Source organism: Haliaeetus albicilla, chromosome 16 (genome assembly GCF_947461875.1).
Source record: "Haliaeetus albicilla chromosome 16, bHalAlb1.1, whole genome shotgun sequence".
Lineage (NCBI taxonomy): Eukaryota > Metazoa > Chordata > Aves > Accipitriformes > Accipitridae > Haliaeetus > Haliaeetus albicilla.
Genome location: NC_091498.1, coordinates 28,177,950 through 28,205,241, shown reverse-complemented (window position 1 = coordinate 28,205,241; position 27,292 = coordinate 28,177,950). Strand labels below are relative to the sequence as shown.

At 38.7% G+C, this 27,292-nt stretch overlaps 1 protein-coding gene across 5 annotated transcripts in view; it reads left to right on the top strand.

The window, feature by feature from the left end:
• The window catches only part of NELL1 (neural EGFL like 1), a 299,225-nt gene that overhangs the window by 87,698 nt on the left and 184,235 nt on the right, over positions 1 to 27,292 (top strand). For all 5 annotated transcript variants that reach the window (XM_069804084.1, XM_069804082.1, XM_069804087.1 and 2 more), the window contains exon 12: positions 7,465 to 7,593. In XM_069804084.1, the coding sequence (XP_069660185.1) occupies positions 7,465 to 7,593 (129 nt within the window). The remainder of the gene's footprint in view (positions 1 to 7,464; positions 7,594 to 27,292) is intronic.

Sequence of the window (27,292 nt, the reverse complement as noted above, 5' to 3'; positions counted from 1 at the left end):
AGATGCCCTCTGATATGGCAGGCAGGCCATAGTTTCTGGTCCTGCCCTGTGCCAACATGTCCTTTACTGGGAAAGGATAGAATGCTTCTCTGTTTTGCAATAATGACCTCTTTCAGAGTCTATATTCAACTTTTATTGTCCAAGCAACAGTAGTGAGGAAGAAAGATTGTAGTAAATATAGTCCTGAGTAATCAGAGCATTTATTGGAAGCCCACCCACATGGATCACTTGCACATCATGTGCAAATTTCACATTATATGTATGATGATACAGATAATTATTTGCATTAGCCCTTAGCTAGGCTCTTAGTTAGTCAACAGGATGATCAGTAAGCATTTACTAGTAATGTTAAATGAGAACAGTAATTCTATGTGAAGTTTATTAGTGCATAATAGTCACTGGTAGGTTCTGTTTTTGTATCAGTTTGTGCTTTCTTTAGTATCTGGTTGTGGAAACGGAAACCTTCTACTGAATTTTGTGTTCTGTAGAATTATAGAGTACCTCTGCTGAATTGGGCAAGGGTAGGAAGTTTGCAGCATGTGCTTTTCTGGCAGCAGCAAAGGAATTTCCGTTTAATGAAAGGATAAATGTGGGGGATCAACGGAAGGAAAAAAGCCACAGAGGAATACGGAAGCTTCATGATACTGTGGTATGAGACTGTACCCTCTTTGGGAATCTCTGTAATATCTACCACAATAATAGATAAGTGCCTAAAATAAAATAGGGTATGCAAGGAAAAAAATAAATCTGTGGTGTTTATGGTGATGGAAATTGTGAGTCAGCAAAGGACCAAGTTGAATACTATAATGTACACAGCTGGTGGGCTTCCTAGATAGTCATTATTGTTTGTAAATGGTTAGGAAAGTAAAGACAGCAAATAATACCTTTTCTTCCTCAGTTTTGCTACATGAGTTTATAGTAGGGCAAAAGCTAATACATTGTTAAAAGCCAATTTCTAGATTTCAGTAAAATGATTGTATAAGGTGTACAGCAGGGCAGGTGTAGTATGGAAGACCTCTGCTGTACAATGACGGCTTATTTTTGTGATTTGTTGTACCTGAATGCAAAAATGGGCCTCATCAGATCCGTATGTAGAATCTATCCTTGAATGTTATGTAGCGTGTACCTAGTTTTGCCCTTCATCTGTGTGCTTTAATATAAATGTCTGCTTAAACTGTGTGGCTACTTTTTATACTTTTCAGCAGGGCATTGTGGTATTATCAAGCTCTCTTCTAGGCTTACAGAAATTTTAGTTAATTTTAAAATCTTACAAAGAATCATTGTGTATAAAATAAATTTTTTACTACTTTTTTGAGAATCAGTCATTTTTCTTACAGCGTGCCTGCTACATTTTTTTATATCCCAGGGACAAATCTAATACAAAAAATAGTGTCATAAAAGTGTTTTATTGTTCCCTTTAGCTGTTTTTCTCCTTGCCAAAGACAGTGTATAATTTTGAAAGAGTGGCTTTTTCCTCTTTTGAATGACTGATTCAAATAAAGTTTCATGAGAGAATTTTTATGTTGTTATGCTCACAATTTTAGTATGTAAGAATAGCCTTAACAGCCCTAGCAGCTTCAGTCATGCTCTCCTTAGAAGAGAGTGTGTGAAGAAATAATGAAGTAGTGAGAGCTGTTTGGTTTCTGGAGAAAGTAATTTTTATTTGCTATCCTGTAATATGGTTTGGCTGATGGATTTAGATTGACTGCTGACACTGGTTAGCAGGAAGCAGAGAATCCTACTGGTGAGCTGAAGTGTGTGTTTTACAGCAGGGAACAGCATTTAAATCCAAAAATGGTGCTTCTGCCACCCTGACTTGTATTGCTTTGTTTTGCTTTAAGGAGGTTTTAATTTTTTCAATTAGAGAATGAGAAGGCTCTTCAGTTAGCATGTTTCTCCTCTCTCCCTGTCTGCCTGTGAAACTGAGTTTTGCTTTATCAGAAATCGAATGTTTCTCATTCATTGCTGTGAGGTATGAGTTATTTCAAGGTTTTAGTTTTATTAAGATTTAATGGAAGTTGATAAATATGAATTAGTTTATTTCTAAACATAGCTATAATGTTACTTCGGATTTAGAAGAGCTTTATATCTGGAAAAAAAAAAATCTTTATAAGCTCGTTAGGCTGTGCGGTACCGTTATTCTAATGCATGCAGATAAGCAGTATGTAATAAGGTCTGCATTGATATAGTAGCTGGAAAGAATTTACGAAGTTACTGTTTTATGTCAGACCACTGAGTTCTGGGACCACAATCTCTGAAGGCGTAAAAACTGCTGTTCAGGGTGCTTCATTGCTCATGACTCATTAAAAACTGATTCAGATTATGAAAGGGCATAATTGCTAGTGCAAATTTTATGACTCCTCCTATGAGCTGTCCCCCAGATTTACTTTATGCATTTATGTAGTAACTGTGGGGTTAAATCATAACAATAGTAAAGATTTTGAGGTTGAAATTACCTTAGACCTTTTGAACATTGCTGATGCTATTAATGGAAGCATCGTCAGCGTTCTTGTTAGAAGCCTCTGAAATGTGAAACGTGGATTGCTGAAGGGTAGCTTCTTGAACAGCAAGAGAACAGGTGTGTTCCAGTTTTTGAAATGAACAGCTAGGGATATTGTAAGAAGTACAGAAAGCATTACAGATGTTACAAGGAAACCCTCAGAAAAATGAGAGGCACGTTAGTGTTGCCCATAAAAAAAGTAGGAAGAGTTATGGGTATAAGATACATTGATTTCAGCTGTAGTCTTGAATGAGTTCTTGCATTAGTCAGTCAATAATTAAGCCAAATTGCCTAGTATGTTAGGTACTTAAAAACTGGATGACAGCACAAAACAGCTTACCATGCTGCTCTGGAAAAGTGGATTCTGGGAACTGGAACCTGAAGATGTTGAGAAGCTTGGAAAAATAAGAAAAGCAATGTTTGGATGTCCCAAAATGGAATAAATGTTTAATTTTAGATAACCTGACTTGGGACCGCTAAGGCCTAGCCAGTTGTGCAGTTCCCGGTGCTGCAGAAGTGATAGTTTTATTTCTGCTAGCTTGAAATCTGGTCTCTTTCATAATTGTCTTACTACATTTATTAATGGTCATTCCACAGTCGGAAGAAAGAAGTAGAAAGATACAAATATGTTCTTAAGAAAAATTGGAGCAAGCATTTCAGCAGCCTTGATAAAGGAAGAGTGTAATGTTATCAGAAATGTTTGGGGAAGGAACAGAGGTCATCAGGCCCATCAAAAATCTAAACACACTCTTCAATATTTAATTCCCCTGTTGGTAATACCTAATTGTATTTTGAATGTCTTGAATGACTTTGAAGGGCTGTTGTGCACATTTATGACCATGTGTGTGTATGTGTATGTGTGGGGAAGATGGTTTCTGACATCTGTTCTGAATGTGTTTATCTGTAATTTTAATTCATGCTCACTTGCCTTGTCATCTGTGTTGGCCTGAAATTAGTTTAGATTATCAAAACTATTTAAGATTTTGTGTGCTTCTGTCAAATCCACTCCAATTGCCTGCTTGCTCAGATGTGATGATTCTATTTTAAGCCATTTCTTATATTTAGAGAGGAGCTGACTGTGTCGGATAAGACTTTGCTGAATATTCTGAAGTCTCAGTAATTCGGTTATTTTTACCTGGGCAATCGGAATGCATGCCCTCTACTAGCTGCCACCCATGGTTGAGGTTCAGAGACCCCACTACGGTATCGATGGGTGGTTTTGCCATCTGTGTACGTATTTTAAAGGAACCCTATAATCCATTTCGCACCAAAGAATTACTAAAAATCAGATGTTTGCATTCTTTTCCATTCTGCTTGCTTGGGGATAAGTAATTGGTCCCATGAAAAGACTGGCCATGAATAGATTGATGTTTAAGTCAGTGCTTCGGTCTCTCCCTGTTTAATCAGGAATATAAGCATGGTTGTCACGGTCAGTGGGCCTGTGTGCATTCCTGACTGTTTTTCTGAATAAGAATGAATTAACATATTTACCTAAAGTAGGCATGGAATTGGGATTGTTAAATGTGAGAAGAACAGAGCTAGCTTATTTCTTCATGTTGTAGTCCAAATATGAGGTGGCCTTTATTTACCAGAAGGGCAGGAAAAGCACTCAGGCCCAATATAAACTAAGATAGAGTAGATAGCATTTTAGTCCTTTCTTGCCTCCAAAACCCCAGCTGGGGAGAATGCAGACCACGGTCTAAGAAAGGCAAGAACCACACTTCCTCGGTATGCACCTCTTGGCTCTTTTGAAGTGCTAAATGTGCATCTTCACTGCAAAAGAAAAGTACTTGGAAAAGCTCTCTGATCCAATCGATGGCATGCCTACTCTGACAGAGGCACAGTGAACCCTTACTCTCCTATACCATCAAGTATCTTCCCCCCCCCCTTGCTGGTTAACCTTACATCACACTCGTTTTGTAAAAGCTTGGTAACATACAGGGTTATAGCACCATGTGTGCTCTTAACAGGAATGGCTTCCACTTTCCACTTACAGACTTATTGAACAAGTTTTCTGAAATGCTATGGGAAATTGAAGTTGAGTCACTTTCAGTCAGCATTTTTAAAAGGTAGGAAACAGTGTTTCACAGGTCTTATAATAATAAAGGCCAAGGCAATCTAGAGATGTGGGTGTTCTATCATTGTATGCCTAATGAGAGGAGAACAATGAAAAGTTCTTTAGAGCCTCTACACAAGTTAGAGAACTGGAGCGTTACTTTTTTTTTTCTACGTTCTTTTAACAGCCTTCAAGCTTGAAAACATAAGTAAGAGTCCGATTCTGAATGGAGACAGTTCATATTTGAATTGATAACAAGGGAACAAAAGCAACACAGTTTTTTCCAGAGAATTTTTTAAAAAAGGTGACAGCTCTAGTGGTACAGAATGGATAGTTAGGGTAGTCATCATATCTACTGACGAATTTCAGAGGTGGCAAATAAACAGTGAAGAAGAATTAGGGCCATGATGTGACATTGAATGCCAATCAGCAGCTTGTACTTGGGAGAAAGTGCTGTTAGAGAAGAGTGGCTGATCTGGGACTCGGGACTTGTGATGAAAGTTAGCCCTGGGAAGTCATCCCTTGTGGCCAATTGCGAGTGCTAAATTTGCCATGAACTGATCACAAGGTGAAATGTTGACTCACTGGGATAAAAAGAGCCTAGAAACAAAGTTTTTTGGTGCAGAAAGTTGTACAAGGACTATTGTAACTAAAACATGCTGAGAAAGATGAAATATTTTTTACGGGTTTAGATGCGAGGTAAATGTAATTAAATGAATAAATATAAACACGATATCCTAAGACAGTAGTAACAATCCATACTAAATTAAAACGTGGTATTTTTATAGTGCCTAGCTTAACACACTGAAATGTTACATAGTACTACTCAGAACCAATCTGCCAGTAATAATAAAATGTAAAACTAATACTGTGTATGAGTTCAAAGGAGAATTTTTATTCTAAAGAAGCAGGAAATAGACTAGGATGTCATAGTCTTAGTGGAAACAATGACAAAGAAAATGTTATAAAAATTGTTGTCTCTTGGATATTATCTAGAATGCCAACAGAATAGTAATCCCGCTTGGCAAGTATAAATTAGATGCTGAATGGATAAGTTTGGGGAGATGGGTTCCAGTGTTCAGTTTTGATTATAATTATGAAGGCAAAAATGAGAAGTCAAATACTGTGATTGCGTAAATGGCTAAAGGCAGTGTAACTGTGCCCTTTTTTACCAGTATAAAATGTACCCAGGCTTGACAAGGCTGTATCTGGAATACTTGAGTGGTTTTTACCAGACTGTGAAATGAATGAAAACTAGAAGGAATATCTGCAGTTTTCATTAACGGAGTTGGTTCTTTTTCACAAGTTGTATTGCAATGAAAGAATGAGCTGAGTGAGCACGAGGAAGATACCTTGGTGGTTAATAAAATTAATCTGAAGTTTAAGTGTAGAGTTGGATATTGACACAGAGAAAGTGTCCTCCTTGCTAACAAGTGTTACATTTCTTTAAAAATGACCTCACAACGCAACGTTGGGTGATCAGACTCATAAAGTTGGAGTGCACTAAAATGACAACACCCGAGTCTTAAATTAGTAGATGACCGAAGTGCGTGTTTAAAAAGAAATTAAAAAAACCCTCAGTGAACAACAGCTTCAGGATAGCCTTATGAAAATTTGCTTACTGTAGATGAAAACTTCTTCCACATTTCCTTGAAGAATATTAAAGCGAGGGATATGAACGAAGATCTGAATCTGGCATTTAGATCTTAGAAGTCCAGGTTGTCTTTTTCTTAGCTGTCTTTAGGGGGACGTAAGGAAAGTTTAGGATCAGTGAACTAGAACTTTTAGTTTACTCCTTTATGACCAGGCAGAATTGGCAGAGACTATTCTTGTATTCCAGCTTGCGCTTATATGAATACAAGTAGCTGACGGTACATCGGGGTTTCTGGTTCCCCTCCTTCCAGGAGAGAAAATGCAGAAAAAATAAGAATTACCGAAATGACTGTTTATATATCTCAGGCAAATAGAAATTGACTCGTGGATATCAATAGAGAGAATTCCATCAAAAATGCACCAATGGGGGAAAAAAATTCCTGTTGTCAAATTCGGTAAGGTATTTAGTTATCTCTTACGGTACTTCCAGTGGAGTGCCTTTAAAGAGATAAAGTTGCGGTTACTTTAGTCTTCAGCAGGGAGAGATTTTGACAGATCTTTGAGAAATATTGAAAGCCAGGAAGGAAGAACTTGACGCAGTTGTGCCTTTATAGAAGAAAGTGGCAAAATTCATCATGTTTGTAGAAATGACTTTGCATGGAATAAAAGAAACTGTTCACAAAGAAGCTACTCAGAATTTGCGTCAAGGAAAAAGGAGAGATTAATAAAAATTCTCCCCTACGAAACATGATGCACCGAGTAATTACAAACTGTAGAAGCAATCTAGCTAGTTTTTGGTGACAGACTTGCAAGGCAGCGCATGAGGTTGTTGTGACTACCAGTATAGTCTTGTGTTGTAATGCAACGTCTCATTTTTGCGCTTCTAAAAGCATGCTTGATTATGCGTAATAAGAGAACTGTGATGGATTTTTTTTTTTTGATATTACACTTTATTATCCTTTTGGTGTGAGTTAGTATTACGCTTCTCGGCAATCAGAGATAAGGTGGCATTTTATCCTACGTGGGTTCAGTAGAAGACTAATGTATTGTCATGGCTTCTTGCTTTGAAGTCGTCTTTTCTCCTTTTCTCCTAAAACTAGTCATACAAATACATTTTTGAACTAAATGGTTTAACTGAGAAAGAATTGATGGAGGAATCCAACAAGCCTGCATGCACCAGATGGGTTTATAGAGAGAATTTCTGGAACGTGGCATGCCAAAGTTTTTCAGAGCAATACGGTCAACGTAAATATTAAACCTGAATATCTGAAATAAACATGTTTTAATACCAGGTTGCATGTTCCTTGTATTTCAGGCCATAACTTCTGTGCAGAGGGACACAGATGTGGTGAAAATTCAGAGTGCAAAAACTGGAACACAAAAGCTACTTGCGAATGCAAGAATGGTTATCTCTCTGTCCAAGGGGACTCTGCGTATTGTGAAGGTAAACAAAATATTCAAAGGCCTGTCCCCTTAACAACCTAGTCAGAAACATAGTATTAAATGAATGGTTGACGAACGAGTTTCATTGCAAAGTTCAGTTTCGTGATGGTGAATATCACAAGGGCCCTTTTTGCATTCCTAAATATGGATCAAAGACTACAAGTGGTGCTGGACCACTCAGATTACCGATCTGTGGGCATACTTCATTGTGGCAGTTGTGCCTTGGCACACCATGGTCGTGCTGTCATTACAATTTTTAAAATACCGTTTTTCAGACAATAGCACCTACCTTCTAAAATGTTTTTTAGAGAACAACATCTTTGTAAGACGCATTAATTTAGGAAGTGGGAATTCTGCTGACGTTTGTGAGAAAGGTAAGTGTGAAGGTGTAGGGAGGCTCGAATATAGAGATGATGATCTGCAGTCCTTCCTGAAGTACTTCTGTGGGCCAGGTACTTTACTGAAATGGCTTTCCTATGATACAGAAGAGACCTATTTCTTAGAAGAGTGTAGCTGAGGTACTTCTGTTGATGTATTATTCCATCACAGGAACGAATGCAATGGGGCATTATTCTCCTTTTTGTTTCTCAGTGTTTTCTAGAGCTTGCTGTTGTTCGTAGCTATGATGTACTTATTAAAAACTAAATTGATGAATCCACATATACCACATTCTTTCCTGCCTTTGCATTGTGGGGTTTTTTTTAATGCCCTTGTATGTCAGGCTGTGATATTTAATCCTTTGCCCATCGCAGGAATTTTGTGAACTACTTTGTAAAAAAATATTTCCCTAGATTCTTTTTCTAATACTACTGGTGATGGAAGGGAGATGGCATTTTTGACAAGCTGTTAAAATATACGGCAAGAATTGGAAGACAGGATGAAAGAATAAAAAAAGACATACATGGAGTGGGCTTAAATGATCCCGCTTTCATAAAAAGACTTTTTAGTGTATGTAAGTGAGCAGGACTGCTTTAAATAGCAGTCCATAAAGCTCTTCAGTAAATTGCAGCTATAAATCTTATGGTATTTAGTCAGTTCTCTACAAACAAAAATTTGAGTGGTCCTGTATATGCACTTTCAGTGACTGGGAAAACAGTTTACGCATTTCTTTTTAAAGGTAGGCAACAGCTACACTGTATATAGAGAAACTTTTTTGTACAAAAAACTGTGAGAAGAGCTGCTCTCTATGTACTGCAAGGACTACTCAGAATTCGGAAGACAGTAACAAGTCTCTTTATCAGCTATGATACAGAGTATCAGTATCCAGTATTTGTTCTTTTTTTCTGTTTTAAATAAAATCAGTGCTTAGTGTTTTTATTTACCTAGTAGCAGACTGTCCCTTTTTTCCTCCTTGGAAAAAATTTAAACATCTTGACTCAAATAATTTTGGAGATGTTGGCAGTGCCTTAGTGAGTGGTAGCGGTGAGGAAAGAAAGAGCTTTTTGAAGAAATTAGTGGGAATTACAACATGTCTGGTCTATGCTGCTTTAAATTTTGGAAGGGCAAATCAAATCCCTGGCTTCCGTGCAGGTGCATGAAACATGAGGCAACAGAACAAACACAGCTGCTTTTGCTGCCTGAGCCCATGCGATAGATTAGAGAGGCACTCTCTGCATGTTAGGAAATTATAAATTTGCTAGATGGAGAGTAGTTCTTGGAAGGTAACGTCAAGAAGAGAAGGCCCTCTAGCAAGGGGAACTGCAGACTGACAAATCGATTAGCCAAGAGGTGAGTCCTTTCAGCCCTACGAAGAGCTTCCTTTTGCTCCTCAGACCAGCTTTCTGTAAAATTTCTTTCTGTGCCTCTCTAACCTCATTTCTCTCATCTATGCGTTTAATCTGCTAAACAGAATCATTTCATAGTTGGCTGTATAATATTCTCAAATGCATGGTGAAGCTGTGATTTAAATAAATGAGGTCAAAGGCATGTATCTGAAGATACAATTTGGCAGGATGTTGGTATAGTATAGGGGTGGATTTTTTTTTTTTGGTAGAGTTTTGGATTTCTGTGTGTACTGTGTAAGAATTAAATATGCAAAACACCTGAACAACAAGTAGTAAACATGCAAAACACCTGTGGAAGCAAGGAAGATATCATTCTCAGCTGTAGTGTTGAATTTGTCTTCATTGTTCTGAAGCCTTTAAACTTAAAAGACGTGTAAGATTACTGCTTCCTTTGAGATGGCAAGGTTAAACTATTTCATACTCATGACATGTGCTGGTAAGTGGCACCTTAGTTCAGAGTGCTCCAGATAGTTAACTTGGAGCTTTCCGGATTTCTCATCTCTTCCAATGTATTTGAAGTACGTGTGCATGTGAATTCTAATGTATAGTATTATTTTACCTTACCTATGTTTTTACTGCTATTTCTGCTCGCTCTTATTCACACATTTTTATGTTGCTGGACTTTATGGCATCATTTTGATCTTGTAAGATCTCTGAAGAATTGTTTGAGTCTGCTTTGCTTTTTCGCATGTATTTCTGTCTTTTTTTTTTTTTTTAACATTCCATATTCACATTTGCAGTACAGTGGAAAAAATTAGAAAGATTCTAACTTTTGTCAGAGAACTGGCATCAGCAAATTTGTAAAATAAATAACAAAAACCTGAGAGGCTTTTACTATTCGTTCTCAGTAACTACTTTTCAAGTATTTAGCGGCTCCTCATGTCAAAATATACATGTAGGATAACCACTTGCTATATATATTCCATTTTTGAAATACCATAGATATGTTTAGGGAAGACAGTTTCTGAAAACAAACAAGTAAATGAAGCTTGTAATGAATGAAGGAGATGAGTGGAGATTCTCTGTGTTCTGGAAAAGCAACGTATTTCACTTAAAACAAGAAAAGTTGGGGGTTTTTTTTGTCATCTGCCTGCTTGTCTTGCATATGAGACATAATTAGAGCATTCATCATTTGCAGAGGGACATATAGAGATATTTTTATTAATCGTGTTGACTGAGGTTTAACTACCGATGGGGATACTTATGCACAAGTGTTGAACCGATGTCCGTTTATCTGTCACATGTGTGTGGATAAATTCTGGGAATCACACAAGTAGCTGGAGAGTCCAATATCTGCAGGATGCAAGCACTCGAGTTGTAGCAGCGTGTGCATGCTTGCAGCTATGACTTCTTAGCACGACATGTGAGCGCCTGTGTTGAGGGCTGAAAGTTGCACGCATGAGAGTTAGTTACAGATGGCGCGGCAGTTCAGTGGCAAAACCGGGACCAAAATGTGGAATTCGTTTGAGTCTGTCTCGTGCTGATTCTTCCAGACACGTTATGTGATGTGTACGGCAGACCTGCAAATACTCTGCACTTCTTCAAAGCCAGAAAACTCTGCAGTCTGTGACTGCTTCAGAAATACTGACAGGACGGTCCACATAATGCAAAGTAAGAGACAGGAAAGTGTTGGCAAATGGAGAGTCTGAAGCTCAGAGATGAAATGAGGAAAAATCAAGCCAAATCGGCTGAAAGTTAGGCTTGTTGCTAGCGTGATTATCCTCACTTTCTAGAGGCTAACAAGCAAACAGCCATCTCTTCTGAAAAGAATTTGGTGATTTTATGCTATATATTTCACAGTGAAGAGTAAAAGCAGAACCATTTTTTTCCCCGCCACATTTCGGCTCTGAATTCTTTATTAGTTTCTTGGCTCGAAACATTAACAGCCCTTTTCTACCTGCAAAGTTATTCTGTTGGTGCAAAAGTGATTATTACCTAATTGCTGTTGAGGTCTGATTCATTGTGAGAGCTGTTTAAATCTGAAGTGGGATGAATTTCCCAGCTAGGATAAATGCACGCCTCTTCTCACTAACAAGAGTGCATGAAAACAGGAAGGTTAGTATTAACCTTCTGTCCTTCATGCCCAACCACTTAGGCCCCAAGAAACAGCTAGTAAAAGTGATACAGTAGCGTACTACAAGATGTCTTGTCATGTTACACAGCAGTATTTCTTCCCTTTCTGCTCAACCAGTGTTACCAGAGAATGTTCCTGTGGTAATGGGTAGAATATATGAAAGGATCCATTGACTGAAGTGGACCTACAAGATTAATATTCTCATTGTATGACTATATTGTAGGATGTGCTTTCCCTGTATACCTAAGTGGGATGACGCATGCTTCTTTACGGTGTTTTCCAGCTGTTGATGTAAAGAGTGTAAACAAGCTGTGTGAATCTGAGTTGGTCTTTTAGGAACAGGTTACAAAATAAAGCTATTCTATAAGAATACAGAAAACCAAAATGCCTTCTCTGGCAGGAGCAGCCTGTTAGGCAGTGGTTAGGACAGGATACCTCAAGTGAGTCTGCTTTGCCCTTAAAGAGGAGGCCAAAAGTTCTGAGGCCAAATGTAGTGCTGAGAATACCTTGTATTGTTTTTTTTTTTTCTTTTTTCTCCTTTACTGGTAAAATTGCATGGGTTAATAGTGACGGGAGATCTGTGAAGAATGTATTTCTGTGAGATTAATTCAAGCAGTATAGTTAGTTTCCTTATATGAGCTGACCCTCAAGGTCACCTTAGTGGTATTACCTCAGCTTAAAGAGTTAACGAATTCCATGCCTCTAATATTTGTAAAAACTCTTCTCATTTTTTTTTTTTTGTCCTGAGAGGATGCTCTAGAACCACTTGTGACTTTCATTCAGAAGGAACTTGACTAGGTCACTCTTTTCCTTCTGTGCTCCAAACATGTTATCTTAATTTGTTGTTAACGAATTATTGCTCATTTCAAAAAATGTCACATAAGTTATGAAATACTGGCCAAATTCAGAAACCCTGCTCATTTTGTAGCATAAGGAAGAGTTATGATGATTTTACTGGGGTTGCAGATTTTTGGGGGATGGCATAAAGATGAATTAAAGCCTTGGGAGAAAACTGAGTGCTCAGTTACCCCCGAGCATGGACCCAAGCATGCAGCATGGACAAGCTAGGCAAACTGTCCCCCTGACGTCCACACCACCACGCAGTGGTCTCCTGTAGCTTCTGCTCCCTTGCTAGGCATCCAGTCTCCCTTCTACAACAGCCCGGTACTGCAGATGGCACCAGTAGAGCTGCAGGCAGGCGGTGTGGTTAGGGTTAGACACATCTACAGTACGGGCTGGGAGCTCTGCTTTCAGGCCAAGGTTTCTGAAGACAGACTAGATAGAGCTTTGTATCTCACTTGACAATAAAATTCAAAGGCTAATATTTTTCTTCCCCCCCCCCCCCCCCCTTTTTTTTTAGTCTGTTTTATGTATTTTGATTTAGAGCTCTGCAAGTTAGTTGGCTCAGTATTTGAGCTTGTAAAGCAAGAGATCCCATTATTACTTATCTTAGATTTGTAGAACAGTATCATTTCCCAACACAGGAGTGTTGGCTAACTTGCGTACATAAGACTATCAAGCTCTCAACCTGAGAGAGGGTAAGCTTGGAACCTCAGGATTCTGCTGTATGTTCTTTTAAAACCTGTCCTGGTTTCAGCTGGGATAGAGTTAATTGTCTTCCTAGTAGCTGGTACAGTGCTATGTTTTTGAGCTAGGTATGAGAAGAATGTTGGTAACACACTGATATTTTCAGTTGTTGCTAAGTAATGTTTAGTCTGAAGTCAAGGATTTTTCAGCTTCTCATGCCCAGCCAGCGAGAAAGCTGGAGGGGCACTAGAAGTTGGAAGGGGGCACAGCCAGGGCAGCTGACCCAAACCGGCCAAAGTGGTATTCCATACCATGTGATGTCATGTCCAGTATATAAACTGGGGAGAGTGGGGGTGCAGGAATCGCCGCTCGGGGACTAACTGGGCGTCGATCGGCGGGTGAGCGATTGCACTGTGCATCACTTGCATACTCCAAGCCTTTTATTATTACTGTTGTCATTTTATTAGTGTTATCATTATCATTATTAGTGTCTTCTTTTCTGTTCTATTAAACCGTTCTTATGTCAACCCACAAGTTTTACCTCTTTTCCTAATTCTCTCCCCCATCTCACCGGGGGGGGTGGCGGGGGGAAGTGAGTGAGTGGCTGCGTGGTGCTTACTTGCTGGCTGGGGTTAAACCACAACAGTTGACATTTAATTTTAATTTTAATTTAAACCTCATTTAATTTCTTTGTAAGTATGTTGCAGACACATACAGTGGTCTTTACTGCTTTCTGTTTCTTTTCCTTTGAACTTGATAATGTCAGATGTAGTCAGGAAATTCTTCACAGAAAGATAGATACGTAAATATGTTGAAAAAATTCTAAGATACTCACGTTGATGTAGGTTTGGTCAGTAAATGTTTGTTTTCTGAAAGTCACATAGAAAAAAAATTGCAAAATGCTGAGGAAAAAGGTGTTTTTTCCCATTGTCACAGAAATCAGGAAAAATAGGCCTTTTAGGATTAATGATTTAGTTCCAAATGCAAAGACCTTGCTATCAGCATGCTTTAATGAAAAAAAACAAAAATAAAAGTTTACTGCTGTTGCAAAACACACAGGAACAAGAAAATCTTTCATCATAGTGTGTGGCTTCTGTTACAGTTCTGAAGATGAGAGAGCTTCGTAAAGCTTACCTCTAATGTTTGATCCTTTGACTCATCACATCCTGTATGTAAATAGCTGTTTAGTGTGCAGAACTTTACACGAGCAGTTTAAAGTAAAAAAAGAACAAACCCAGTCCTGCATATGGCCTTCAGAGTAAAAGCCTGCTGCAAATCCACTGAGTTTCCACAGCTGATGTTTTTCTTGCTGTATAAAGTAAGTAGAACTTTGTTGAATTTCCCCCTCCTCCTCTGCAGTGATTTCACTGCAGCTGTTCTAATTTCACTGCATTGTGGCTTTGGAGGTGACCTTAACGTTACGTGGTATCACGTAAACCTTCTGTGTGGCAGTGACGTGTGACTGTGGTGTTGGATGATGTCTGTTGACTTGATGCCTGGATCAGCTTTTAATGATAATCCTTCTGTTTGTTGTACTCTCAAAAAACCTGCCTCTCAAGTTGTCCGCATTTCCTGCAGTCGTTATTCACTGTATACTATAGTAAACTGATGTTCTGTGCTGCATAGGTGTACGCATATGCATAACTGTGCATACCGGATACTTCATGAAATTACCTAAACTTAAGAAAATGTTGATGGCAAATGACTATGTTCATTGCAAATGCACTGAATTTTTCTCTACGCTGAAACCATAGCAAAGAGGAGGGCATGAGAAGACTCTAAAAATGTTACAGTCAAGTTCTTCATCTCTGCTGCAAAGACTACCTCGATGGCAGCGTTCCAGTTGGAACCAAGCCCTCACATGGAGACTTAAAAAAAAAAATATGCACCACAACAAAGCAAGAAAAAATCCCAAACTATTCCCTCATGCCAAAAAACCCAAACAAATAAAACCGCCCCCCACCCCCTTTTTTCTAAACATGTGACTTGAGGCCAGGTTGTTTTTTTTTTTTTAAAAGTTCACAGTTCCTTTGAAAGACGCTTGTTAACCTACATTTTAGGACTTCAGTTACCTGACAGTGTCAATTTTAAACTTCCATTGATGTATGTAATTCTATTTATCAGTGCAAGTCCCTTCTCTTGGTGATATAATGCAAATAATACATTTGTCCTGTATTGTTTTTGTAGAGAAAGAATTTTTATTTTAAATTATAATCTTAACCATTGCATGAACTCAAATTCATCTTTCATAACATGATCAAAAGGCAGGCACTTGTCAATCGGTCTTCTGCGTTTGTGGGTTTATGAACTTTTTTGAATGAGACTGCAGTTTCCTTATACTATGAGCTGCTAGTGGAGGAGACTGAATTAAAAACAAAATAGACCCTCTCTCCTGCCAAGTAAATGCATACATTCAAAGGCAGAGATGATATACTTGCTAGCGGACAGAAAGTTTTCAAACAAAATGTTAAAGTTCTTGTACTAAGAAGATTCAGGAGCTTGTTGGAAAATTATGTTTATGCCTTATGTAGCTCTAGATCTATTATTTGTGTTATCAAAAGTGCTTTTATATTTACAAGTGAATTAGTTTAAATTCATATTCCAACTACCAAACCCTGGAAAGTGAAATTATTTGCCATCCCCTAGAGTAACTTTAGTTCTTTTGGAGTAATGTCATGCTGAGATTTATATGAAAATAAACTTTAATTTCTAATAAGGTAACCATAAGTTTTGGAGTTGTTGTAATGAAATGTCATGAATAATTATGGCTCCAAAGAAATTCAGCCTTGCAACTGTCAGGTCTTGTGTTAGTAACCTGCATTTGAATAGATTACAATTGTTGCTATTAAAGGAAAAAAACCTCTTCACCCCTTCAGAAGGGCAACAAAAATCCTGCTGAGATTTTTGTTCACAAGGAGGGATTGGGGATGCTGTCTCCCCTTCGACAAATGTTCTTGCATGTTAGGGTTGCATTCTTCCGAATTTTATTAGACATAATTTGATATCTCATATGTAAAGCTTTCCTTTTTACCTTTTGTTATTTGCCAAGAATAGGCTGATCGTTTCTAATACAGAATGAAACAGTACTGGTCTAGTTCACTGTCTGTCTTCAAGCACTTCACTGTCTCTGATGTATATTTGCATTCAGCCTCCAAGGTCTGTTTGTGTGCCCACGTTCCAGATTTGGGGGCAGGGGTGCATTTGTGTATTTTTGAATTTATGGAGGGGGGTGGTAGGACCAGAGATGGAACAGACTGTGTCTCTTTCGGACGACCTCTCTGGGAGGTGGCCTAGAGTTTTGAGTGCCTCAAACTGCACTTTCACAGCCTTCACTTCTAACTACTTTTTAAAAATAGAACTTTATCTCATTTTTCGAAGGGTTAGAGAAAAGCCAGGTGACGTGTTGTTGGCTATTAATCGTAGCAGAATCTGACTTAAAAGCTGACCATTAGGAGAAAAAAAAAAAAATTGTATGTTCCTGCTGGGTCAGCGTCATTACCTTTGCACTACTATAATGACCCTTATAGCAAATTGTCCCCATTGCATGTTCCAGCACTAAAAGGGGGAGAAATCCATGCAATTAATGGTGACGTACGTATGTACTAACCCTTGTGAGCAGAAAGAGCTCTTGCTGTTGTTTGCCCATTAAGCCCTTGTATTGATCCTGATATTGCCAAAATTCTTTATTCAAATTATGACACAGTATGGCTCCTGTCGCATTTCAGCTGACATCAGTGAAGAAGGGAAAAATTTGGAAGAGTTTTTAGTGGAGCTGTGGCAGTTTAGACCGGGTAAGTGTTTGCCTCAAACAATTGGCAGCAAAGCAAAGAAAAAAATCTGGGTTGTTCTTGTAGTGATGATCAGAAGTTTGCTTGTGGTTGAGCTGGACTGTAAAATGCTGAGAAATACTTGTATATAATGAGGAGGTTTTGGTTGGACTTGAGTAAAAGCCACTGAACCAGTACTTCTCAACAAGTTGCTAAAAATTTTGCGCCTAGCTCTTAAAACTCAGAGGTTGAGGTGTTGAGGTTTTGCCTTTTTAAAAATCTGGAGCATAACTAGAATTGTTAAAAAAATGATTCACCTGTGTGTATGTATCTGTGACGTGCGGGTATGTATAGATATATGCAAAATGGTGTCTTCCTATTGCAGCACAAAAGCCTTTAGTACTGAGGATCTGACAGGATAGCAACTTTCTCAAGGGCCTGTGAAGTTCAAAAGGGGGTTGGAATAGAAAACCTCCAGAGGTAACTTCCAACCTAAATTTTTTTTGTGATTCTACTGTCTCTTACTCTGTACTGTGTTTTTTATTGAGAGCACTGGTGTGACGTTAGATGCTGTTGGCTCTCTACGGTTACCCTTTGCAGTGCTTGGGAATGCAGAAAGGGCAACTATTTTGCATAGTTGAAAGTCTTGAAATGAGAAAAAGATAATCTCTGTTAAATGCTGGTACTTGTAAACATTTTTTCAGCTACTTAAAAGAAACTCGATGTGCAGTTTTGATGCTCAATCTGTCTCTCCATTGCTCTTAAAGAATGGCTTTGGGGGCATGGAGTCCCTTGTCCAAATGGAAGTTCTCGCAGCCAGTTTATAGATAACCTTTTGGATTGGGCTTGACCGTGACTGTGAAAATGTATGTTGTAAATGATGTCATCTAGCTGCTTCAATTAAGGTCTGTGCTGGCAATATGCTAGTAGAACAACAGGACCAGTTTTGAGGCTGTCTGAATGTAACTATAAGGTTGTCATGGGCAGGTCAGAAGAGGGAAGGATGTGCACTTGTCCTACAGTAAGATCTATTGCAAACTGAAATGAACGTGCCTCCCTCCCCCCCCCCCATCAATTTTGGGAACACAAGAAAAAGCTTGATTGACTAGAGGACCCGTGTGAAGGACTTAGAGGACTCTGATCTCAGCCTAGAGACTATTGAGTTCTGAGGTAATGGATGCAGCGAAGTACGTGTAGAAAGTAATTTTGTTCAGGTTTGTGTATGGAGTTGAGGGATCTTGGGGGAAAAAAAAGCATTAAACTCCTCAGGAGCTGTTCTCATTGCTGTGGTGGTGTGTCAAAGAAATTTCTTTTTTTTTTTTTGTTAACTCTTTTAAGCAGTTTCAGCTGCTTCTGTACAAGTGGGTCTGAGGCTTTGGTGCTTCTGGAACAGATGCTGAGCCATAAGTGTGTAGGGACCCTGTGGGACACAGCGGCACTTTGCCATGGCATGCCATGTTGGGAGAAGGTAAGAGAGATGAGTGTTGCTACAAAGAAGGTGGAAGTGAAAGGCTAGGGCTTTGGGGAGCCAGGAAAATTACAGTGGCCAGGGTCTCTGATATAGGTCACAAATACAGGGGCAACAAACCAAACCACCACTCCCTTCTCCCCACAACTGTTAAGTTGTTTTTGGAAACTAGCGGTTGTTATCCTTCAGTCAAAAAAACCCCAAACCCACAGTAAAACAAACCTAAATGGAAAAATCATCTGGTTTCTCATAAAAATATTTAATTATTTTTAATAGAAAGTATGTTTTGCCCTTGGTAATAGCGTAACTGGGGGCTCTTCAAATAAATATTATCTACTGCTTTTTTCCTTATGTGAATATATTTTGTTTTCAGTAGATGGAAAAACAAAATTGGTTCTAAAAGTACCAGAGTCTCTAAATCCATGACAAATGTCAGTTTATACTGACACGTTTTTTCCCCCAAGATTTAGGAAGCGACTTAGTGATATGGTTCTGGGTATTCAAAGCTAATGTGCATATAAAAAGCAAAGCACAAAAGTTAAGAAATAATTGGAAAAGATGTTATGGCTAACCTAGGGCCCTGCTACATGGTTAACTTTCTACTTTCTTTTCAGGATTTCAGCACGCGTATTTTACATCCTTTTCTGGCATTTCTCCTTAGGGCTTTTGTTCAGATTAATTTGGAATAGAGTTGTATGCTGATTGTACAGGGTGTGTCTGTATTAAGTGCAGTCTATTCTGAATTTGTTAAGAGGCACTGGGCTTTTGACATAATCCAGATGTTGTCGGGTTACACTGAGCTTTTGACGTGATCCAGATGTACTAGGGTTACATTTTTGTATAGCAATTTTAATATATCTATTTCTGCTCACAACTGAAATTGAGACATATTTGGTTTATATATTTGTGTTAAGTTTTATTTTCAAATCATAAATCAATTCCCTGTTTTTTCAGTGCAATTCACTTATGGAAACACGTTTATAAATTTAATTAAGAAAAAGAGCAACGTATTATTTTCTTTCTTGTATTGCATGAGGAGCTATATTTGAACTTAAAATAAAAATAAGACTGCTTTTTCCAATTGCACTGTCGTAGTAAGAAAAGGAAGCTTGACCTGGGTCTTCGTGGATGTGGGATCTGTCCCCTTCCTGGTATATATCTGTGCAGGTTTCTCTGTTTTGGTTTGCTGTCTGGAAACTGGGCTAATAGCGTTAACAAAATCCTTAGTTGTCTTGCTGGGGCATTGTGGGGTTTACTGGATGAAGGTAACTGATAAGCACAATAATACCACAAAATAGACTGAAATAAGTGTAGAAAAGTAAGCAAACTGCTTATATAGGAAGAAATAAGTTTTCTTTTTTTTTTAAAATATTTTTATTTACTAAATGTTTTTGAAAGCTGAGGAAAGGCATTCTATAAAATAGTCAAGTACACATTAAATTTTTAGAAAAATAATTCTTCTTAGTCTGTAAGACTTTTGACAGACAAATCAATTTCATTTAGGTAGGTTGCTGCATCTTAAAAATCTCTCAAAAAGTTCATTTTTCTAAGACATCTACCTCTATTTAATTAATGTGCTTCTTTGTACCTGAATCTTTTTGGAGGCTGGGAAAAAGAGTTAAAAAAAGTTCAGAAGAGATTTTGATTCAAGTATTTGAAATTAGTACAAAATTATGTACAGCATGTACAAAGATACCTCTTATATTGATGTTAGTTTCCTATTATTTGCTGACTCTTACAATATTTTAATATTCAAAATTTTTTTTCCAAAAAGATACCTTACCATTTTTCCAGCTAGTGTATCTGCCCTTTGTATCTAAAGGGTAAATTTCAAACTACCCTTTGGGTATTCTAGAATTTTTTTCACTGTCTGTTCTTCTTAGCACTTCTTTTAACTTCCTGCTTTCATTTCTAGATTAGACATCTCAGTTTTCCTTCTCACTATTGATAGTTTCTGACTAAATGCATTTTATTAACCTAATTTTTTTTTAATTGGTTCTGTTGAAGATGTTGCTGTGTTTATATCTTGTCCCAAACTCCCTCACTGAAGCTGTATATTCCTCATACCAGTTGTCCCTGTAGGGATCACTGTGTTTCAGTAGTAGAAAACGATTTTTCTCTCTACTTACAGGCTTAGGACAGTGCTTGAAAATGATTAGGATGAAATCGGCAATGCAAACTCCTTTTTATCTCTCATCTTCCTTAGGATTGTTTACCTCTCATCTTCATTTTCATTATTTTGTTTCCCTAATTCTTATGACTCATATTTTCCCTTCAAGCTTTCACCAGAGAATGCGTCTGTACATATCGGTAGCTATTAGTGCCAAGATAATTGTATGAATGCGCAGTAGCATCTTCAGACACGAATGTGAGTTAGTGTTAGCTCAGAGACACGCTGTGTTTTGCAAAAAGAGAGAAGATCTAATTTGCAAAGTTTGCACTGAAAAATTACTGGTTGCCTCATGGCTGGCTGTAGGCATAGGCAAAGCAGGCGGTTTCTTGGGACAGCAGACCTCCGTCACGGCAGGCTGGCCGCGCGCTTGCTTCTCTGATCGCCACGTGTTGGAGCCCAAGACACAGGGCTTAGTGGTAGTGCTCCTGCTCTTTCTGCCCGGGGGAGAGGTTATAAAGTAGGGTCTACCATCGTGGTGGATGTTCAAGAAGCAGCTGTTGCCCTTCTCACTTTTTCTGTTCCCTCAGAAGCACTCAGGTCTTTGTTTCCTTCCTTTCCAGTCCCCCATCCGTAAGGCCATAAACCTAAATTTTTTGCAGAGTCGATTCAGTGCTTCGCGTTGTCATGACTCTGAAGTTAGCTGGCTTACGTGGGGTGCCGTGGCAGCCTGAAGTTGTTGCTGATGCGTTCCTGTTTCCAGGAGTAGGAATGATCCTAATTATTTTCTCTCCGTGAAGCTCTTCCTTACCACTAGAGTACGGGCATTGTTTCCATTGCGAGTTTCTTAGGCAAACGGGAAGAATTTTGCAGTACTTATATGGACTTGTACCGTAACTTAACTGACAAAATGGAAAACTGGGCAAGCATATGGGAAGATCAAGATCATTGCTAGATATTAGAATCTATGTAACCAACAATTAGGCCGATTCAAACTCTTTTAAGACGCTAGTCCTAGAGAAGCCAGGTTCATGCACGTGAATTATTTTTCAGTTAAGCACTCTGTTTAGCTGGAATTATAATGTCTATTAAAGAACCACTATGTTGGTAATGAAAAATTTCCTCCATTTACTTGGGCACAAGTGATATTAACCTTTGAAGGTCAGGCCTTCTACTCTGTTCTGGAGCTTGCTTTAACCTGTTACCCCTTAGGTGCCTTTATTTGCTTTTTGGCTTTCAGTCTAGCTAGCTGAATCAGTGCTATTGTGAAAAGGTCAGCAGCAATCTGAAGTACATTCAGTTTGTGAAAGAATGTAAGGCACAATTTCCAGTCTTTCTTTTCTACGAGAATCAATTCAGAGCCTGGCACTGCCGCTACGTGCGGTTTTCATCTAACGACTTTTCTGTACAAACACTAACATCAAATTTGGCTAAAACATGACACACCTTTGTGGCTGGTAGGGCAGCTGATGCCTGACAACACAACAGCTGCAGTGCACCAACATACTTTTTAGTAATTAGCACCTTGTTGTTTTTACTGTCAGTGCTATCCTACATAAAAGGCTGCAAAACGTTGGATGTTATGAAGACGTACAGCTTTTGCCATACACTGTTTCGGTTGCCAGGAGCGCTTGGGTTTGTGTTGTGGCTACACGGGGAAAGCGGCAACTCAGCCTGAACGCTAACAGGTTCTGTCAGTTGTTTCTTGGTTAGTATTGGCATTATTGGATATTCATTAATGTGCAACAGATGATGAATGTGGAGGCGGACTGAACCATCCTCTCTCATTAAACATTTGGAAACAAATGAATTTCTGTTTCAGGTGAGTAGAATTCTTTTTTTCTTAGTTAACACCATATAAATAACTGGAGCTCAGTTACATCTGTTTTGCAATTCACATGAATCCTGAAATGAACTAATGAGGAACATGGAAAAGAGAACTGTATCTTGGACTACATGGGAATCTAATCAATAGGAATTCCCCTGAGCTATATCTGTTTTGTGCTAGGTTCCCATTGATTTTGTAAACATTCTGGCGTTAGCCATAATCCCCCCTGAATATAAATCACTCCCTGGTAGTTTTGCCTGTATTTTAATTAATTCTAAAGTGACTGACTTGAGAACTCTTCTGTTAATGTTATTACTAAAACAGAGAAATTCTCCCTCGTTTTCTTCACAGCCTTAATCTGACCCCTGTGAAATCAGTAGGCATATTGAATTCTCAAGAATTGGTGATGCTGAGAAAACCTGAGACAGCCAGAAAGTGTCGAAGTTAGAAACTGCAAGAAAATCAGATGTCTTGAGGGAAAAGCCACCCGTTTGTAGTAAAGTATTTTCTTTATTTTAACTTGTGTGAGTTTCCATTACAGTTGATAACTCCCTATCCTTCAGAAGAAAAACTTAAAAGAGACTAAGATTGTCCTTCTGGGACTGGAGAGTTGGAACACAGGCATTATACCCTCATTCTGATTTAAGGATACAGGGGGCATGAGCTGTCTATTTCCTTTTAAGTTGAATTAGTTGAAAAAGTTTTTTTGAATCTATAACCTGGTTGATTGGTGCAATTTCTTTGACTTACGTCTTGGAAAAGATATTGCTTAAGTTCAAGAGATGATACCGACATTCTTTTGTTGTGACATAAAAATAAGTATCTAACAACTAGCATAAAAGCTGGCACTGTTATTCCTTGAAAAATATATCTAGCAGTAGGAGGTATTTTGGCCCATAGAAAGACTGTATCATCTGTTAAACTGTTTGGAGCTACAGGGGATAAACTGAGTTAGGGCTGTCTTAACTGCAGCAGCATCGGATGCTATTCTTTGATATTCCTGATCAGTGGTACATTTAAACCCTAGGGGAATTTTGTTTGAACATATGTCAGTTGTATGTCTTATCATAGGTTGGTTTTATGTAGTGGGGAATATTAGATTGTTGCTTGGCTATATCAAGAAAAAAATGCTTTGCTGCTTGAAAAAATTGAGAATATATTTTTGTTGCAATTGTTTAACCAACACCAGGACTGAACTGCTGTGTAATGCTTAGCTGAATTGCAGGAATAATGGGATGTTATGGTAGGTGTATAGATAGGAAATAGCCTGTATGTGTATGTAAGTGTGTATATAATTAACATAAACTGAATCAATGTGCTTGTGGTGTGCCACTAAAGTTCTAGTGCTTTGGGTTTTGCTAGTTTTATAGTTAGCCTTCCTTAAGAGGTGCCATTGCAGTTTTAGGGTAGCTATAGGATGCCATTGTAGCCTTGGGATTTTTTCGTACTCGTGATTAAATATATCAGTAAGTGTGTGTATATATCACATGGCATGGGAGGATCTAAAGATAGAGGAGTTATATCTGCTTATAACTGCTTTTATTTCTACAGTGTCTGGGACTTATGTTTTTGGACACAGGCTATCACTGTGATAGGTGTTATTCAGATGTATGATAAAAATAGGATTCGTTTTCCAGGAGGCTTTATAACCTAAGTATAAGACAAGAAACCATGTTTTAGGTGGGAGGAAAAAAAATGTGGGAATGGGGCTTGAAGCTGAAATCCTAGAACAGCTTCCCTTTTGCTTAAGTAAAATCCTGCTTTTTTTAAGTGAATAGTTTCCTCTTTAGGAGTTATTTTTGTAAACCTAGAAAAAAAAATCTGTTGACGTGCATTGGTTGTGGCGATGAAAGTAAGGCAGAGGCATCTCTCTCTGAGGAGTAGGAAGTTGCAGTAAGTTCTTACTTCAGTAAGAGCTATCAGCCTCTACAACAGACTTGCCCCCCAAGTGAAGAAGTGTCTGCGATGCCTATTTTAAGATTAGATCTCAGCAAGGGTTTCTTCTCTGCGCTGCTCCACAGGGCTGGCAGTCGCTTGAAGGTAGCGGTAGCTCATTTCCACCCCAGGGAGAGTTGCAGTGTGGTGTACTGCCCCACGTCACACACTGGCAGCAGATAACAACAGGAGACCACAGAGAGCTGGAAAAATGCAAAAACGTGGAACTGGTTGGAGTACACCTTTAGCTGAACCATTTGTCAGGGCTTTTGGGCATCGTGGCAAAGGATTATTCCAAGGAGGTTTTGAAGCGAATAATACGCTTGGGGTGGTACTGTTAATGCAGAACTAATCTTGAGTGCAATGTGAGAGAAAAAGTGACTGTGCTGCTTGTCTGTTTTTAGTTGGTTTTTGGGTGGTTTTTTTTTTTGAAAGTAATGAATTGTCAAAGGTGACTGTCATGATTTGATTCTAGTTGGAGTCAACTTCTTGGCCCCAAGTGAGTGATTATAGGTGAAATGGGAAGAGTACATGATAGCCCTTGAAACTGAAGACAAACACAACAGAAAATGGTAAATCAGTCAAGGAAAGTATAGAGAAGGTATGACTAAATCTTTTATTGAATCTAAATAATGTGAACTGGGACTCACACGTTGACTTGTGTGGCTTCACATGAAAAACTGAACTGAAAACAGTGCTGAGAGTAGGGCTGTATGGTATATCCCTTCCATGTGTTGGTTCTCCCCTGTTGGCCACTGGGGAAGAAGCTAGAGCTGAAAGCTGTTCCCTGTTACGCTTCTGCTGACTCTTCTGATACGAGAAGTAGCATTGGTTAGATTCAGGGGGACTTCTCTGCAGCATCCAGCTTCTTGATTTCTCCAGCATTTCTGGGCTCTGGTGTTCAGCTCAGTAGTCTGTATGCCGATTTGCTTTGTTGCTCATGAGGTGGCTTGTGATAATTGTGTGCTGAGGTGATAGTATATGCGTGGATGAAGTATGACTTATTAAAAGCTTTAAGAGCTTTTTCCTGTGAGTATCTAGCACTGTAGTGCAAAAGAACCACCGAACAGAGTCCTCAGTAAATAGTGAGGCAGGGATTATGCTTGGGTTGCAGCTGTGAAGTATTGAACTGAGCATTGCCTAAAGAGTTTAGAAGAACGTTGTCTTAAATGCAGTGTTCTGTTCTCATGTTCCTCTGCACTTAGAAGCCAACTCTTTTAATATTTAGCTGTCAAGGTTGGCTTGAATGACATGTGAACAGTGAGATGTAAGCATGAGGATAAGTGTTGGTGTATGATCAGTTCATTATGTTCTTCACAGTTTGTGTGTTGCGTTTTTCCATTTGATGACTACAAGTATCTCGCACCAAGTTTCGTGCATTTCCCTCCATCACCTTTTTTACCCCTGTAAAAGAATGAGTGATGTTTATTCATTACCTCAAAGTCACTTTGTTGTGATGAGGAGCAATTCTGAAGGATGTTAATAAACTAAATCTCAAAGTACCAGAAAAGGTGTTCTAAGCTTTCATTATGTGAGTTGCTTGCTTATGAAAAGAAGCATCGTCCATAGCTGCATGCATACTCATACATATTTATACGCTAGTATATTTTAGATGTTAGCTACATCTGTACCTTTAGGCTGTTGTTTCGTCTGTTGTAATCATGTTGCAATAATTAAAACATCAGAGAAACAAACAAACAAAGCCTCATTTTAGTGTAATAGAGCTTATGATGCCTGACAGATAGAAGTAATTAATTTTTGCATGAAAGACATACAATGGGAATGCTATCAAAACTACACTAACCAAACTGTGTGTCGAGGAGGCACTAAGTACACTTGAACTGTGTGGAACTTAGTGATACAGGGCACATTTGGGTTTTCCTGTTTGTTTCTTTCCAGTATTTTGCTGGACGAAGAGGCTGCATTTGTCACATTTGAGCAAAGCCTGGTTACTCACCAGCTGCTTTCATTGCATTGTTTACTAAATTCTCATTTACTGCAAATGGTATCTTTCCTTTCAAAAGGTGCCAGTCCTGTTTTTCTAAATGTCTCGTCAAACTTGATGCAAACCTGAGGCTCTCACCGTGTGATTGATTTTTTTTGTATTTGTTTGGACAGGGTAGCTATGTAGACTCTCCATTTTTTTGGATAGGCTTCTTGATTTTAGCTGAGATTTCTGAGAACTTTGGTGTATCCTGTGATCAGCGTATATTTTCTTTGAAGCTTAGGCCAGCGGTTTTAATCTCTGGCCCTAGAACTAGGAGTGAATAGTTAAAGATTCCGCTTTTAACTCTGCTTGTGTTACTGTCTTTAGGTGAGCATGGTGTGAGAGTTGAAGAGAGTTTACGAGTGGGTTAAGCAGAATACAAATACTTTCCCAAGCCTTTTATCATTATTTCTTCCATTGTCTGTGCATTGACATTATTTTTCTAATGTCTTATTTTTCAAAGTTTCTGAAAAGGCTTCCTACTCTCTCCATGGGCTCCTTAAATTCCACTTCCAGTGGAACTAGAGCTCAGTGTGGTCCCACAAAAGCGGCAGCTGATTGCCGGGGCCCAGCATTGTTGTGTTGCCGCAGTTCCCTACATGCTGGATCCCAAGAACGCGTTTCCCAGGGTACCTGGAGTCGACTTCACAAAGCAGTAATGATACAGTGACATGCCGATTGCCATAGGGACAGGAGCAGTGCTCGCAACCAACAGATAAAAAAAAAAAAAATCCTATCTCTGCTGTTTGCACAGCAGATGAAACAGTGCAGTGCATGCAGTATAAACGATATGTTCTCACAGAAGAAAACTATACTTACGAGTATAATTGGCCACTGCAGACTTTTTTTTTTCCTGACAAAAAAATTAAGCAAACACTCTGTAAGCTATTTGGCATGATTAACATCCCCCCCCTCCCCCCCCAGCTCTTTTGAGTCGGTAAGGCAGACTTGAATCAAGTTATCTAAGACTTATTAAGACACTTCAAATGACAGTAATCTGCACACCTCAGGTGACAGCTTGGGTCATTGAATGTTAGTTTGATTGAAATTAAAAGTCATATGAGGTACTGCTTTTAAGGTCAGCAAATAAGGTTCTTGTGGGAATGCAATATATAGTAAGAAACTATAATTAAAATTGTAACAGGGCTTGTCTACTGACAGTTTCCTGATGTGGCAGTTGGAATGGAGTCATTCTCAGTTTTGTTATATGTCTCTCTTTC